This window comes from Miniopterus natalensis, chromosome 8 (assembly GCF_054644295.1).
Source record: "Miniopterus natalensis isolate mMinNat1 chromosome 8, mMinNat1.hap1, whole genome shotgun sequence".
Lineage (NCBI taxonomy): Eukaryota > Metazoa > Chordata > Mammalia > Chiroptera > Miniopteridae > Miniopterus > Miniopterus natalensis.
In genome coordinates this window covers 55,508,385-55,525,440 of record NC_142088.1, presented here as the reverse complement: position 1 = coordinate 55,525,440, position 17,056 = coordinate 55,508,385, and the positions used below count along the sequence as shown (strand labels likewise).

Below are 17,056 nucleotides of genomic sequence, written 5' to 3'. Positions count from 1 at the left end.
GTTTTTATTGAGCACTTTTTATGTGCCTAATGTTCTCATGGGTTCTATGATAGGATAAAAACAAAGATAAACATACAAGTGCTCTCAACAGAGAGCTATAACTTTTTGAGTTAAGAAGGGATAAGAAACTAGAGAACAAGATAGTTTTATGTATGTAAGCACTGTATACGGACATAATTCAGCGTGACATTATTAGATAAAGTGACTGAATGGAATGTTTTAAAGTTCTTTATGAGTATATAGTAAATGCAAAATGAATTAAAGAAGGTACATTTAGATCACATGAACTCATGGGTGAAATGAAAGCAAATAATACAAACATCCTTCTATTTAATCATGAAAAACTAATATTTGCAAGCTATGTTGAACATTTTTAACACTCTCAAGTGATTCTCTAAACATTTTTAAACACATCCTATAGTGCAATTTGCAATAGTAGATGTTTGCTTCTTTATACTAAGAATTTTAACCAAAAGATAATAGATGACCCATAGACTAACCTTAAGAAATCTATAAATTCTCTGAAATTCAGGCAGAAAGGATTAAAAAAAGTTTGTTTTTCTAGATGGATGATCCAAATATTTTATCAGGTTCTCAAAGGGGATTATGATTAATTATTTTTCTTGGACCTAGGCCAATACTAATTACCAAATTATCAATAAAGAGCAATGGTAGTTATACTAAGGTTTTTATCTGTAACTCAAGATTTTCTTCCAAAACAAAGACAGTTTTAAAACCATGATTTTTAAAGGTTATTTTTCAATTAGAAGAAAATATGAAAACATCGAGTGATGTTTTCCAAAACGTTTTAAGAATTACAACCGATATTCTATTAAACATTAACACATCTTTCAAAGTGAAACGGACATCAACTACAAATCAATAATTTTCCTCCTCAATCAGAAGAGGTGTAAGAATCTGGGGGATCATTTCACTTCTAAAGTTTACCCCAGCAGTTTGTCAATTTAAAACTGAGAGACCCCATAGATATAGAATCTTTTTCCTTGCTCCTGCCTTTGGACATGTTGGCAGGGATGCCATCTTGAAAGCAAGACAGACTGACAAAAGCACTCACATCGCTCTGCATTTTGGCCGTCTTCAGAGAGTGCAGCATCTTGGGATCATCATTGATGCTGAGGGCCCCGATCATTTTCCCCCTGTTCTTTTCATAGTCTTTCTTGTACATCACCTGCAAAGACATCACACATGCCAGCTCCCACTCAGCAGGAAATAGCACTGAGTGCCCCAGCCCAGGTCCCAGATCCCAGGTCCCAGGTCCCAGGTCCCAGGTCCCAGATCCCAGGTCCCAGGTCCCAGGTCCCAGGTCCCAGGTCCCAAGTCCCAGGTCCCAGATCCCAGGGCCCAGGGCCCAGGCCATACTCACCTCACTAGCATTCTTGCTGTTGGCTTTGGCTGCCAGCAGGGGGATGGCATCCACTTTAATGTCAAACTTCTTAGCTTTGCTCTTCTCCCAGTCATGCTTATAAACATTCTGGACAGGAAATTTTTGATAAAGGAATTGACAAGAGGAATATGCATATTGTCACACTTTGAAGGCTAAAAGGTAACCCAGTACTTTGTCTTAATATGAAATAAAGCGACTGTTTTCATTGTCCACGAAATCATGCATATTTTAGATAATTCTCCCCAAGCCAAAGCTCCTAATTCTACAAGATTAATCTTCTCTACTCACCATTAGGCTTTTAATCAAATTAGCTTAATTCTAGTTGTCATACTAATATTTTATTCCTAACACTGAATATTTTATAGAACGGCAACTGCACAAATATTCTACAGTTAACTTTTTATGATAAAAAGGCATCACTTTAATTTGATTTCGAAGCTCTCTGCAAAGGTTATTTCATGAATCATTATAGTACTCACTGATGCTGGGTAATCTAGTACTTATTTATAAGACTGTTGAAGAAATGGAAACCCCTAAGGGTAATTTGACTTTTCCATAGAATTAAGTTTGGAAATGAAAGATAGCAATGAATACCTGGCCTTATGCTTTTTGAAAACCCTATATCTTCGTTAGTGCAAGTACTCTTACATGTAGAAATGAGTATCATTCATGTGAAACAAGAAACATTATAGGCTTGGGGAATAAATGATAAAGCTAAATCTTAAAAAAATCAAATTTTGAAAGAAAATTAATTATAGTATAGTACAAATGAATATACGACTAATGGATCTAGCATTAAATCTGCAATTAGACATACACAAGTGGTGGCATTTTGAAGGTTGGTTAAAACACATTAAGATTGTCTAGTTGTATGAAGCTACTTATGTGATCGCTGCACATATTTTATAAGATAAATTCAAAGTTACATTGGCAGAAGCAGAGGAACATGATACACGTGTTGTTTGTTCTTCGCATCTTTAGCACTGAAATACTTGTTTAGTGAAACAAAGGAAAAATAAAAGCTTGAGTTTTCAGCATGTCACGCGGCACAGTGGTCAGGGCCTTACATCGCTCAGGTTGTACGCGTTGACTCTGTGCTGGATGAAGGCAGGCATGTCCGGAGGTATATGGCACTTGAACTTCTCACTTTCGTGTTTCGCTTTGTAATTTAGCTGCGAGAGAGAGGGAGAGAGAAAATCAGTGCAGAGAAGAATTGTTCTAGAGTACAGAATGAAATTCTCATAAGATAAAATGTAAAATACATTTTGTTAAATAACAACTGACAAAGTTGTTAAGATTCAAAGAGAAATCCAGAGCTAGGGCAGGCCCCTTGCATTATTGGCAACCTGTGCGCTGGACGTGTGACAGCTGTTGTCACATCTGTTACCACGGTAGGACCCAAATGGAAGGAGGTGGCTTTTTCACATATGGTCCCTTCTCATAAAGCATAGCTGGCCCTGTGGATTCTGAGACCGAAGCCCTTTCTTCCTTTTCATTGTCAATTCTCACTGGAGGCTCTTTTCTAACAAATACAGGGTGGGGCAAGAGTAGGTTTGTTGATATGGAAAGTAATGCAATAATTAATAAATAAGAACATAAGAATAAGCTGTTTTGGGTACTCACAGTTGTAAACCTACTTTTCCCATAGCCTGTATGTTAAGAGCAGCTGGTGTATTCTTTTGATTTACTATACGTATTAAAAGTTACTTTCTTGAGATGGCACATTGACAGACTTAATGTTTACTGACACTAAGAATATCTAAAAGAAATTGTTTGAAAGTTTGATTATCCAGAAAGAAAGAAAGAAAAGTAAGAGTCTTTCTACAGTTGAAAATAGTAATTTTTCATAAAAGGTTGAGAGGAAAAAAATCTAAACAAACCATTTTTGATTAAAAAAAAAATGAGGCACTTTCAACTTGAAAATACAAATTTAAATGAAGTAATTTTTATAAAATAGCAAAACTAGCTAAAATTACATGCATACATATGTAATCAATAAGAGAGGATCGGCAGTGGAACTTAAATGTTAGTCCCTGTACAAACATTATGGTCTGTTGGTACTCTAGTTAAAGCCTTTCATTTCTGGCCATAAATCTACTGAGGTTACTTTTATTTACTTACTTTTTTCAGTCCAACATAAGTTTGGAGATTCATACTTAAAACTCATATGATAAAACTTATTGCAAATACTCCATTTTCCAAAAACTTATTTGAGAGAGAGAAATCTCAGGTGTTAAATATCTGCTCTGGGCCAGGGTGTAGACTATGCACATATCTCTTTTCACTTAATTTTCAAAACAACCACACATCTTAAAAAGGAAATATGAGGCATTGCAAAGTTAAATGATCTGTCTAGACAGCTAGAATTTGAATCCAGTTTTATATGACTTCAGAACTCACGTTCTCTCCAGTGCATTGAGCTACATTAGTTTCCCTTATAGAACCATTTTACTAGAACTAGTATCCACCCAAGAAAAGGCAGAAGATGCAAGATAACTAAATAGGAAAATATTTTAGGTGATTACACATACATACAACTTGCATAGCCTCTTTTGTAACTGTGACAAGTTACTGGGTTCTCTGTATAGAGTTATGCTACAGTGTCCCTCATAACTGCATCCCTGGACACATGGAGGAACTTACATCACTCAGTTGTTTGGCATTGACTTGGGCTTGCAGCAGAACGGGCGAGTCGGTTACTTGAGTGAATTTTGTCTTGTCTGGATGGATTTTGTAGGTGTGCTGTGGGCAAGAAAAGGAATCAGGCTTAGCAATATCACCTGTCGAATCCACGTTGGCCTGTAAGAGAGCCCCACTCCCCAAAGGAAAAGATACATGGGGTTAATAAAACACTTTTTTTGTTTTCAAATTAGCCTGCAGTGTCTTTAAGAGACAGTTTTACATCAGTACAAGAAACTCTCTCCTATCTTCAGATGCCCAATAACTCTTGTTTGGGAAAATAAACTAGAGTTAGCTCTTGAAATGTATAGAGATAGAAAAAATGGTATATCTACTATAAAATAAATGTCCTTTCTTACGATTTTTTTTGCTTTCGCTTATTTGTAAAAGTGTCAAAATGTTAAATGCATATTGACCATTCTGTGCGATGGAGGGCAGTCGTGTTCACAGTCCACACCACAGACTTACATCCTTACACTGATCCAGTTTCTTGATTGTTTCATACTCCGGAGTAATGGTCTGGGGGAAGAAGCATTTGCCTCTGTCCTCTTCGTATTCTGCTCTGTAGTTTTTCTAGGAGGAAGGGAAATCAGACATAAGGATGCAACCATTGTATTCATGTCCCCAAAATGTGTTCTTTGGAAAGTTCAACAGTTGTCTTAGAACTTACATCACTGTTCTGAGCTGTGACTTTCATGCAGTGTGCATAATATGGATCCTCATAGCTGCCTACATAATGTCCCAAAATATTCTTCAAGTAGGAATCTTTATATTTAGTCTGAAAGACAAGACATTTCATTTACTTATTTGTGAAATGATGGGTCTTTTCTTTAACAGGAGGGATTGTGGAACTGCTTACATCACTGCTGAATTTCTGCAGAACTGCGTCCAGCTGAAATTTGGGGGTCTCGCAGTAATTTATGCTCCTTGCCTTTGTCTTTTCATAGTTTTCCTTGTACAATTTCTGTAAAGAAAAAAATTAGTCAAAGTAGATTCCTGTCACTCCCACGCTGATTATAGCACTCATATTTTCCAACACTAAACAAAATAAGAAGAAAAAATATTGCCTATCAACTGTCTTAAAAACTGACAATCAGATCTGGAGTTGTCATTAATGATGAGCCTTTTCTATTAGAAATAATTGTAAAGCCTAAGATTTTAACATTCTTCAAAAAATTAAGAAACCAATATGCTGCCTCAGAGCAAGCCCTTAATTGCAGAGATTATGCATCTCCCAACTCCATCTCCCAGCTCACACACCCTGCTCTCACTGAAGGTACCACAACAAACAGGAATATTCTGAGCAACAGAGAATTTTTCATTTCTTTTAAACAAGCCTCCATGGAAAACTTTAGTGAATGTTGAGAAATACACGCTCTCTCTTCCTCCTTCTACCAAGGAAAAGTTCCTTTTTTTACCTTAAAAATAAAGTATATACAAGATCTCAAATCATGAATCTAACTCTTTTTCCCCACTGGGATTTATTTTCGTGCTAACAATGACAATAAACAATTATTAGATTGTAGATGCACAAATGAGACAGCAGAGCCTTATCAGTTTTTCCTGTTGGGTTTTGAAATTGTAAATGGTGCTATTTGTTTTTAATATTTTGATATTCCTGTCTTTATCAGCAGAGTGGATTTAAAGCTTGGCTTCTGTATGTTTGATAAAGATGGCCTTCACTTAGGATGCAGATCTGTGTTGATTTCCCCACAGAACTGTTTAGACAGATCCATCTATGCTCTCTCACCTGTCACTTCACTCACTCTACTTCTCAATCACCGGTGCTCATTTCCACAGTGCTGACTGAACCCAAGGGACAAAGAAAAGATAAGTAACCCACCCAGAGAGCCACATACAATCCTCAAATATTGGGAAAGCTTAATATAACTTAACCATAGGGGAGATACTCAACTGATCACATGTTCAGTCTCTTTAAATATACAGTCAAAGTGGACTTGGGCTGTTGGTCTTTTAATGCCATGCCCAGTTCTTACTTATCTAATCTAGTTTAATTCTAATGGATTAGTAGAACTCTTCACAATTTCACAAGTAGAAATTCCTGTGAAGACTTAGAGGGCCATCTTCTAAGTCCTGCTGTCTGCAGGTGAGGGTTTCTGTGGCCAAGATCTGAGGAGACAATGGCAGAGGTGGGGACAGAAGTTGTGCAACACTGGACATTTTCCTTCTGCTCCCAGAATCGGGCATGAGGAACACAGGGTAGGAAGGATGCTGACGCTGCTTCTCTCTCTCCCTCTCTCCTCCCCTTTCAAAATCTCCTTCTGCCTCTGTCAAAATCACAGCACGTCTCCCACAATGCACACTAGCCATGGAGGCCCAGGCACCTGGAGCCTAAAGCAAGTGAGAGTCTCTCCGCGCCCCCCCCCCCCCCCGTTGAACTTGATCCACAGCCCCGCCCCCTACAGATGGACACACATCGTACCCAGAGGCGCTAAGGCCTTCCTGTGGCTACACAGTTCCAGGGAAACTGCTGCACCATTTGGAAAGTTATATTTGCATTTAGTCATAATAGAAGGAGAGAGAGTTCGTCTCTCCTGCCGCTAAGGTTAATAAAACAGCAACTCTTTGGGGCAAGAATATACTTACATCACTTAGGGTATTTCCTGCTGCCATCAGCTGCCGGAGCAGTGGGTTCTCTGAAGCAGGAAGCACATTATAATCGGCTTTTCCTTTATTCTTTTCATAGTTTTCTTTGTATTTTACCTGTAGGAGTGAAATAGAGTGATAAACTCTACGGGTTATTTTTGCTCTCATCTCTATTATGTTATGAATATTATGACATAGTTCCACAAATCAATGTTCTCTTTAGAAAAATTTGGCAGCTTGACATTTTATAAACAAAATACTCATAGTAACTCAAAACAGGAGCGGAGGAACTGCATACATTTCCAAGAGAGCTTTTCTCCCCATTCATTTATTCATTCAAAAATACACACTATGATATTTTGGGGTATCAATTACGTGCCAGGCTCTGGGACATATACAAGAAAGAATAGCACATGGTGCCTGCCCTAAAAGGTAGAGGTAGACAGATCCATTTAAATGACGGGAGGGAGAAAGGTGCACTAATAAGGACAGCACCTTTCCCAGGTACCTGCCGCTCCAGGATCCTTCCAGCTCTTCAGGTGCAGCTGCCTAGCCGCCAACCCGGTTGTAAAGAAAGGACGCCCGTGAACCTACCCCTTTCTGTCTCATCTGTGACGGTGTGTGACCGAGCCTGTGCTTAATGCACACGCAGGAGGGGAAGGCGGCAGCTTCAGCTTTTCTCTCTGCCCTGCCCACTTTGCACCTTTCGTTCCAGCGATAGCAGAAGCTTCGCACAAGGGCTCACAGCCCCTGTCGGGAACGTGTCCAATGAGAGGAGAAGAGCCGACAGATCCTCCCTCTGACCATGACCCCCAGGGCAGCCACTTGTTCAGCCGATAGAACCGTGGGATATAGACAAGCTCAAAGAATCCTGGGCAATCTATCAAGATTGAAGAATCTCAGAAAACAAATGCAATCAGCTTGGTAGCCAAAGGCAGGAGATGCACAGCTGAAAACCAGGTGCACTGCGCCCTGTAGACCATACAGAAGACTCTCGGGGGATAGAAGACACATAACCTCTCAGTCTCAGAGTAATGTATTTCCTTGAAAAATGGAAACAACCAGAAAGGAAAGTCCACAAATCCTCCTACCTGCATTTAGGACACACAGTCTCCTCTCCTGTTTACAGGCCTTGTGGCAAAGTCAACCCTTCCTCTTAAGCACCAGGTCCCCTTCCCTTTCTCCCACTCAAGGACATCACTCCAGCCACTCTTCCCCCTCCTATACCATTCCATTCCCTCCCCACACTGGATTTTTTCCATCAGCATAGAAACATGGATATTTTTATCTCCTATCTTTAAAAAAATCCCTTTTTCCACACATTTATCCATCAGCTATTGTAACTTTTTTTTCTTTCCTTTCAGCAGAATACTTGGAAAGAGTTGAACATACTCATAGTCTTCTATTTCTCTCTTCTCATTCACTCATGAACCCCCTCTAAACAGACTCAGCTGAACTGCTCTCATTAAGTTCACCAGGGACACTGATAAATCCATTTCAGAAACATCTGATACAGTTGATCACTCCCTTCTCCCTTCACTTGCTTTTCTCTGGACTTTGCTCCTACCTCATCTCACTGATGTCTTCACATGGAACACTCCAGAGTTCAGTCCTTAGACCTTTCCCCCTCTGTCCCTTATGGCTTCCACTCTTATGACATTAAATACTATCCATATGCTACTAACTCCCAAATGTATATAACCTTTCCAGTCAGCTGCCCTGAAACTTCAGACTCATGTAATCACTTGACATTTCCACTTGGCTGTCCAAAAGGCATCTCAGATGTTTGAAGCTGAGATCACATCTCTTTTCCAAAAAATAAAAATAAAAAAAATTATTCCCTGCTTTCAGTCTTTCCTATCTGGATAAAAGGAAACCCCACCATCTAGTTGCTTAGACCAAAACTCTTCTCTCATATTGCACATCTAACCCATCATCAAATCAAGTCAGCTCTACTTTCAAAATACTTCTCATCACTTGTCCTGCTACCCTCCTGGTTCAAAACCTGTTTTGCTCCTGGATACTGAAATAACCTCCTACATGATGCAGTCTTCCTTCTCTCACTCTTCCAGCAGAGCCAAGGCCAGGGTTAGAATCAAGTCTGAGTGGCTTTGCAGTGTATGCTCTTTCTAGCACCCAACCTGCTCTGGAAGGCGTCTGACGATTCACCAAAGCAGCTCTATAGCGGGTATGAGCATGTCCATGGATTCATCTCTTGTTGATGACTAGATCTTCACCAGTTTGTAGGAATATAAGAAAAATAATGGTCATGGTGAGTGTGGGAGTGTCTATATTCATATAAGGCTGCCAATTGCCTTTTCCTGAGGGGATCTCAAGACCCAGCTTCTGTCTTCCGTCTGAGATTACAGGGTTTCTACTTCTGGGTATCAAAAGTCCTTTACTGTACGAAATATTGAGGATGGTAACTGGGTAGTGCTAAGGCTCATACATGGCAAAAAACAATTTTTTAAAATTTGGTTGCCCTATTACAATCCCAAAGTTTTTTTGTCCCCTAAGAACCCTCTTTTTTTTCATTACATACAAAAGCAAGAGTTACAAGAAAGCCACCCACACTGGGACAGTCAAGCTCAGCAAGAAAACCTCCTCATACCTTGCTGGCTGCCACCCCGGCCTGTTTGTTGGTCTTGTACTCCGGTGTGTCCGTCTGCATGAAGTAGATCTGGTCTTTCATATTCTCAAAGCTTTCATGATACTTCCTCTGTAAGACATGAAGCATACTGAAGAACTGCTGGGGGGGGCTGTCAGGCTTTTACATGGGGGGACAGAGGCCAGTTAGGGAAGGTACCCAAAGCCAAAGCCGTGCTCCTCTTGGCTTACACAAGGTCGGTTACAATGACAGAATGTGGTGCCATCGCCAAAACAACACGCAACTTAACAGGGATTCGGAGCAGTTATCAGAGGCTGGAAGACCGACTCCGAGAAGGGGCTCTCGAAGGCCAGGGACTGAGAACTTAAGGGAAAAGAAAACGAGGGCCTACGGTGAGGGAAACCTGGGGAGAAACTAACCAGTTTCATCAATGTGCCCTTTGGTTCCCGACAAAGGATTAATTGAAAAGGGCCCCTTTAATCTGTACTCGCTTTCAAACCATATTGTTCCTGTGAACACTGAGGCAATAATAATGGTATCTGATCAAAGCCATATCTCGGAGAAGAGGTGCCGGACACACATGCTTCGGCGCCACTTGGGGTGCAGCCGGCCGAGGGGGCCTGGGGAAGGGCCCCCCGCCCACTCACCGCGCTGAGGTTGTTCGCATTCATCCTGGCCGTGGCGATCTCGAAGCAAGGTGTCTCGCTCCATTTGCCTTTCACTTTATCTTCATAGTCTTGCTTGTATTTTAGCTGGGAGAGAACAAAGAAAGGAATAAAAGCAAAATTCAGGATTTGACAAATACGAGTGCAAAGCGGTAGTGGTCAGCTTTCGAAAATATCTTGATTTTGCCCTTCTTGGGTCCTTAATAGATGTCTTCAGATCTTCCACTATGGTGTCAATTTACCCAACAAGAAAGTTGAGAGAGGGGAATACAGGTGTTAATTCCAACCCCTCTTACTGAGTTTGGGGGTTTAGTTCATTTCTGGACTCACGGATGTTCCCTGATGTTTGAGGAAGGAGAGAGGCAGAGGTATCTTCCATCTGTAATTAATTGTTACAATAAAACCACTCAACCCCAAGTTTCCATGCCAGATGAATTTAGGCATTAATCTCTGAGCTTTAACGAAACTCCTAGTTATACAGAAAGCAATACCACAACAATATTTGGCTTGCAGGCCAGTGAATAAGACTTCCTAGTTTAGACTTAAAGAAATTTTAGTGCAAACTGGCAACTAATTTTTTTTAATGAGCCCTGGTCAGTGTGGCTCAGTTGGTCGAGCATCATGCCATGTACCAAGAGGTCAATGGTGAATTCTCTGATCCCCAGTCAGGGCACAGACCCCAGTTTCAGGTTCCATCCCCTGTAGGGGACGTACAGAAGGCAGCTGATGGGTGGTTCTTTCTCATTGATGTTTCTCTCTCCTTCTCCCTTCCTCCCTCTCTCTAAAATCAATAAAAACATATTTTTAAGTAAATTAAACTGCTGCTCCATCTTACTCCCGAACACCACAGCACCTGAATCCCTTGGAGAGAGGGATTACGTCTTCTTCATTTTGTATCCTCAGAGTCTAACACAAGTCCATCATGCAGAAGTTACCTTACAAATGTTTGTTCAGCCCTGGCCGGTGTGGCTCAGTGGTTAGAGCTTTGGCCCACTCACAGAAGGGTCTCAGGTTCAATTCCTGGTCAAGGGCAGGTACCTGGGTTTCAGGTTCAATGCCCAGCTCTGGTCAGGATGGCAATCAATGTGTATCTATCACATCGATGTTTCTCCCCCAAATTCTCTCTCTCTATCTCTCGTTCCCTCCCTCCCTTCCACTCTCTAAAAATCAATGGAAACATTTTTAATGTTTGTTAAACTACACTAAATTGAACAGAGTTCATGGTATGTGGTTTTGAATGACCTTGGCTGAGTGTTATTTGAATAGAATTAGCCTAGCCAACTCCAAAGCTGGGCACATGAGCCAGAGTCAGAGCTGGGTTAGAGCAGTTTCCCCTCCTTGGCTCACAGAATGTGTTAACAGACATCACCAATGTGTTTCAAAGGGTTTGTATGCCTAACTCCCATCACACTCTTCAAGGAAAAGGAACGTGGTTTCCTGGTGTACTTTTAACAGAACAAGTACCAAGGGTAACTGATGCATAGAGCCAGTGAACTTGAGTTAAAGGAAGCCCATCCCTCTCTCAAATGCCTTATATCCATCCTTCTCAAGAGGTTAATATGCTAATTAATAACCAAGTGGTTTTAATAGCGATAAATTTAAGAGCCCTGGACCTGAGTTCAGAAACTCTGGGACCAAGACTTGACTCCATCATTTCTAACAGTGTGTAAACTTAGCTTCTCTAAGCTCCAGTTTTCTTAACCATACGTGCTGACAGTAATAGTTACACAGAGGATTGTTGGGGAGATTACATAAGATCATACATGTGCTGAATGCTTTGTAAACTTACAGTGATAAACAAATGTAAGGTATAATAATTGTAGCAGAACAGAGAGTAAGAAACTCTGAAGATTGTGTGCATGCATGTGTGTGTGTGTGAGTGTGTATGTGTGTGTTCTTCGATGGGAAGTTTTGCTGAGATAAAATTTGCTTTATACAGCCAATTAATTTGCCCACCCTCCTCTTTTGAAGCTTTAAAAAATTAAAGTCAATAAAACTGATTTTTCAATAGGACAGCCTATAGAAGTGTTTCTAATCTTGGAGAATAGATCTCATTAGGAATCTGAGGAAGCTATAAAATGCCCATAAGTACTTACAATTTAGAGATACTTGATGTGCACACACCCAAGGTTAACATCTCCTAATCTACATTTTTTTGGTAAAGATGTTGCCATTCCTCTGCCTGCTGTCAAAGGAAGAAAACTCTAGGATTGGGGGGAGGGGGGGTGCAACTGGGCCAGATGCATCCCCAAACTGAGATATAGAGAACTTTGTAATATAAGTTAAGGTTGAGAAGGCAACAGATATTCTTAATGATGTCCAAAAGTGGGCTATTATAGAGATATAAGAGTCACATATATAGATTTGTTAAGCAAAACTGAGTAGGAGATTAAGTTTCACAGTAAGAGATAGACGTCTGATTTTTAAAAAAAATATAAAACAAGATGCAAAACAAGAGTGGAAGATCACCTCATCTGGAGTCCTTCCCCCTTTCTTACCCTTCATGAACCAAAGCTTGTCATTTCCTCCCACCCAGAGCTAAAGTGGGTCAGGGTGCAGGTGGGTCTCTCACAATTCATTCCTGAGCACTCGCAAGTCTGGGGAGATTTTCACTACAAGGGAGGAGGCCGGGGTTTGTTCACTGCTGAGGAAGTCATGGCCTTCTCTTTCATTTGGAGGTAGGAGAGAAGTTGAAAAAGATAAAGGCCTGCAGCTAGAGGAATGAAAAACAGAGGGGTCCACATGGGACCCCTCTCTGCCAGCCAAAGGGCCTCACTCTGCATGCCTGGCAGCGAGGCCTGAGTGTGTGGTACATGGAGATGGAATAACCACATCAGGAGTCTAACATCCAACTTTCCCCCAACCCTCACCCTAACCTTTCTCTCCAACTCTGTCCTGTTTGGAGTCGGTCAATGGAAAGAATTGATTTAACTTTCTCTAGGATTTTGTGTTTGTTCATTTAACAGAGGAAAGTACATTAGGTCAACTATAAGCTCTGGGACACCTTCTGTGGGCAAGAGGGTAACCACACGTTGATAGTAAGCTTGCTCCCCCAAACCATAGTCCTTCCTCCCCAGGGATCAGCTGAGTGCTTTCATTGGACCATAAATTAGGCATCCTAATGTCCTGCTCGGCCACATGACTATTGGAAATGTTATGAGTACAGAGTTATTCCTTTTAATTCTAGATCCCAGTTGGGAATCAACTGGACATTATAACCAGAAATCTTATATTTTCCTATTGTGAATCTGAAAGAAAGCAGAGAGGCACAGAGAAACTAAAGGGACTTTCCTGTGTTGCATTCAGAACCCCACCTGTTGCTGGTTGTAGTGGGCATAGTTTCCTTACCTGGAATACCTGCTTACATGAACAACTCTGCCTGCCTGCCCATCTGTGCTAGAGCTGCAAAGTGAGCTGAGCCAGAGGAGGTGCGGCCGGAAGTTGATGGCTTTGGCCAAAGACAAAGGTGAGAGTATGGATTCTGACAGATATAGTAAGGAAGGCTGGTAAACAGAATGTAACAGCAATATGATCGTCACAGATATCTACTCATTGTATTAACATATGAACTGAAGGCTGTAAGACAAAGGGATGGATCTGGGAAACATGATCATGGAAATGGTAAGAATTTAAATGCATGCGAGTGAGTAGACAAAAGAGATTTTACCTATTGGGGAGAGAAGGAAAATTATACTGAAACATGAGTCAAAGCAGTTTGATAGTGAGGGAGGCTCCAAGAGAAACCAAGTGAATCTCACATCTAAGTCACCCCTGGCGGCCCTACACCTCTCTCATTGGATGGTTTGTTGCTAAATGGGCCGCGACCAATCACAAGCATTTCTTCCCAACATGACCATTATTTGGGATGTACAACAGTCATTAAGAACTTGGAAATCTGGGTAAGACAGGGTTGAGTACCTATCACTATGACCTTCATCCACAGCCATCCTCCCTTGGTCCACATTATTATTCCACAAGGGCAAACCCAGCCCTGAAAATGCCTTCAAAATTTCCAGAGATATCTCAGATCCAACTGGAGTGGTGCAGTCCAATAGGTATATAAAGCAAGCCACCACTATAATTTAAAATTTTCCAGTAGCCATATTTTAAAATGTAAAAAGGTAACAAGTGGAAAATTAATTTTAATAATATATTGTACTTAGCCCAATAGATCCAAAGATATTATCATTTCAACATGTAATATAAACAATATAAAATAATGAGCTCTTTGTCATTTATTTGCCATACTACATGTTCAAGATCTAGTGTTTATTTCACAAATATAGGACTCTCAGTTCATATTATCAAATTTCAAGAGTTCAACAGACTCACATGGCTAGAAGCTGCTATTTTGAAGAGTTTAGCCCTAAACTAACTGGCAGGCCTAATTCAGTAGAGACACTGGTTAAAAGGGAGTTTGAAAGTGGTTGGTTTTTTTTATCACTTTCAAGTACCCATACTGCATACTCAAATAAGGTAAAAGAATGTTGCCTTAGTAAGATATCCTTTAAAATATGCTTTAAATAAAAATTTGAAATAAATTTATTTTTCTTTCTAAATGACTATTTGAAGATAGCCTTTTCTTTTTCTTCCCAAAAGATAAATGGTCTTTGTTCCCCCAATCTTATTTATAATATCATGACTTCCAGTAGGCCATCTCTCTCTCTCTTTTTTAGTATGTTTTTATTCATTTTTAAAGAGAGAGGAAGGGAGAGGGGGAAAGATAGAAAGATCAATGAGAGAGAAACATCATTGGCTGCCTCCTGCACACTCTCTACTGGGGATCAAGCCTGAAACCCCGGCACATGCCCTGACCAGGAATTGAACTCACTACCTCTTGGTGCATGGATGATACTCAACCAACCGAGCCACATCAGCTGGGTAGCAGGCCATTTCTTTATGGACAGTCCTGAAGTTAATTTCTGCTTAGCCCTCGGCAAATTCTCAGGTTCATGGTATTCCTATTAGTGAAATTTTATTGTACTTACTAGATCTTTTATCTAAGTAGCCCTTGGTTACACGCTTAGGTAATCTGCAATATCAGACACTAAAAAATTGACTAAACTTCATCATCCATAACATTTTTTCTTTTTACTGAAGATATCCTTTCCAGAAAAAAGAAAACCTTGAACAAGATAGAAATCTTGAGGTTCTATAAAATTTAAGACCAAACTGAGACTCAACTCCACAGAGAGCAAAGAAAAGTATTTATTTAAAAGCAGCAGTATCCCAGGAGAAAGTGGCTTGATTTGGACCAATTTTAAAAAGGAATTTAACATGGGTCTATTCATCAGTTGAACATCTGTCTCTCTGAATTCCTCAGAGCTAGTTTACCAGCCTAAATTTAGGCCAACTAGGCTTTTTGCCAGGGCCTTAAAAGTTATGAGGTGCCCTCCCCACAGCTGTCAATCTGAGCTATGTCTGAGAGACCACTCAGGCATTCTTATTTCCTCCAAGTCCAACTGAAAGCATAAAACTATATGGAGTCTTCACATTGAATTAAAACAGATTCTGTGTGGTTACTTGGTTCTCTGTATCACTTCCATAAGTCAAATGTCAAAGGATATTAGGACATGGGTTCTACTTTCAAAATGCAGCTTTCATATTTATCAATCACTGAGTCATCAAGCTGGCTGAATATTTATTAACACAGTTTTAAGAAGTTCATGGGTGTATTGTTTTTGTTACAACATTTTTAGTATCATATGCAAAAATAATCAATGTTTGCCTTTTGTCTTTTCACCTTAGTTATTTTTTCTGAGGGCTGAGTTTTTTTAAATTTTAATTTACTGATTTTAGAGAGAGGGAGAGAGAGAGATCAATTTGTTGTTCCACATATCTAGGCATTTATTGGTTGGTTCTTGTATGTGCCCCAACCGGGGATTGAACCCGCAACCTTAGCCTAACGAGACAATGCTCCAACCAACTGAGCTACTGGGCAGGGTGAAAGTTGAAATTATTAAGCAGAGTTTTCAAGGGAGACGGTGGTCCAGCCCTGTTTACTTACCTTGCTCACTTGATCAGTCACTTTCTTGGCAAATTCTATATCTGGAGGATCCTTCAGAGATGTGAATTTCGTTTGCTGTTCAACATGACCTTTTTTGTAGGAAATCTGACCAAATAAAAAGGATGTAAATGAGTCATAGATAATGATTCTATTTCTAGTGTTCCATTTGTTGGCATTTTAAAAAGACTATGTTTTTTATCTTGACTTGAAGTCTTAAATTTTAGTATACCACATAATCATAGTTTATCCTTGTAGATATTAAATGCTCTTCTTATCAGCATTACTGGTGATTTCTCTCTTTGAGTTTCTCTCCCTTCTAAGATTATTGGCCCTAGATCTGTTTCATTCCCTTTGAGTCCACATCGTAATCTGCAACTGAAATTATTCTCTTAAGCAGCATCCTCAACTCTCAACCTCTTGTCTTTCCATCACACCCCTTAACCAACTGCCAGCTCTGGATCAACTTAACCACTCACTTCTTACATCCAGGATGTTGAGTGCTACTGAAGAAAATCACACGACTCTATGGATTGGGAAGTGATGATATGACAAGCAAGGTTAAAGGGGTCACAGGAAGACGGTGCAGAAGAGGGAGAGGGAGCCTCTTGAACCCAAGCCCTTAGCTTGAAATCTACATGCCTACCCAATGACATGTTCTGTGAACAACAGCTTGCTTGGGGCTCTATGCACAAGACTCTGAATGTATCCAATTGCCACTTTGCCTTTATTGAAACTTCAACATCCCATTATGTTTGTCTGGTCAGTTTCTACTCCCAAGAGCTAGTCTAAGACCACAATACTGTCCTTAAGCCTCCAATCAACTCCATCTTACCCTCAACTTTCTCTTTCATAGAGTAAAGGAAGCCTAGATACATATCTTTTTCTATACTCATCTCTGCCTCTCCCACCAACCCCCACCCCCCTTGGCTCAGAGGAGAAGCATCCTTTGCAGGGAATGAGCCCAGCACTCAGGGTACTGTTCCCTCCAGAAGCCCTTTGGACCTAACTCTATCAGTCACCATAAGTCCTCTTTCTTATAGCTTCAACCTCTCTCTCTTTACTAGCTCCTTCCCTTCAGCCTATAA

At 40.4% G+C, this 17,056-nt stretch overlaps 1 protein-coding gene across 1 annotated transcript in view; it reads right to left on the bottom strand.

Annotated features, from left to right (window-relative positions):
- NEB (nebulin) overlaps positions 1–17,056 on the bottom strand; it is a 183,065-nt gene that overhangs the window by 151,993 nt on the left and 14,016 nt on the right. Inside the window, exons 9-19 of the mRNA XM_087819858.1 lie at positions 15,972–16,076; positions 9,947–10,051; positions 9,303–9,410; positions 6,692–6,808; positions 4,944–5,048; positions 4,755–4,862; positions 4,553–4,657; positions 4,049–4,147; positions 2,473–2,577; positions 1,385–1,492; positions 1,076–1,189 (exon numbers count right to left, since the gene is read on the bottom strand). Of these exons, the coding sequence (XP_087675984.1) occupies positions 1,076–1,189; positions 1,385–1,492; positions 2,473–2,577; positions 4,049–4,147; positions 4,553–4,657; positions 4,755–4,862; positions 4,944–5,048; positions 6,692–6,808; positions 9,303–9,410; positions 9,947–10,051; positions 15,972–16,076 (1,179 nt within the window). The remainder of the gene's footprint in view (positions 1–1,075; positions 1,190–1,384; positions 1,493–2,472; positions 2,578–4,048; positions 4,148–4,552; positions 4,658–4,754; positions 4,863–4,943; positions 5,049–6,691; positions 6,809–9,302; positions 9,411–9,946; positions 10,052–15,971; positions 16,077–17,056) is intronic.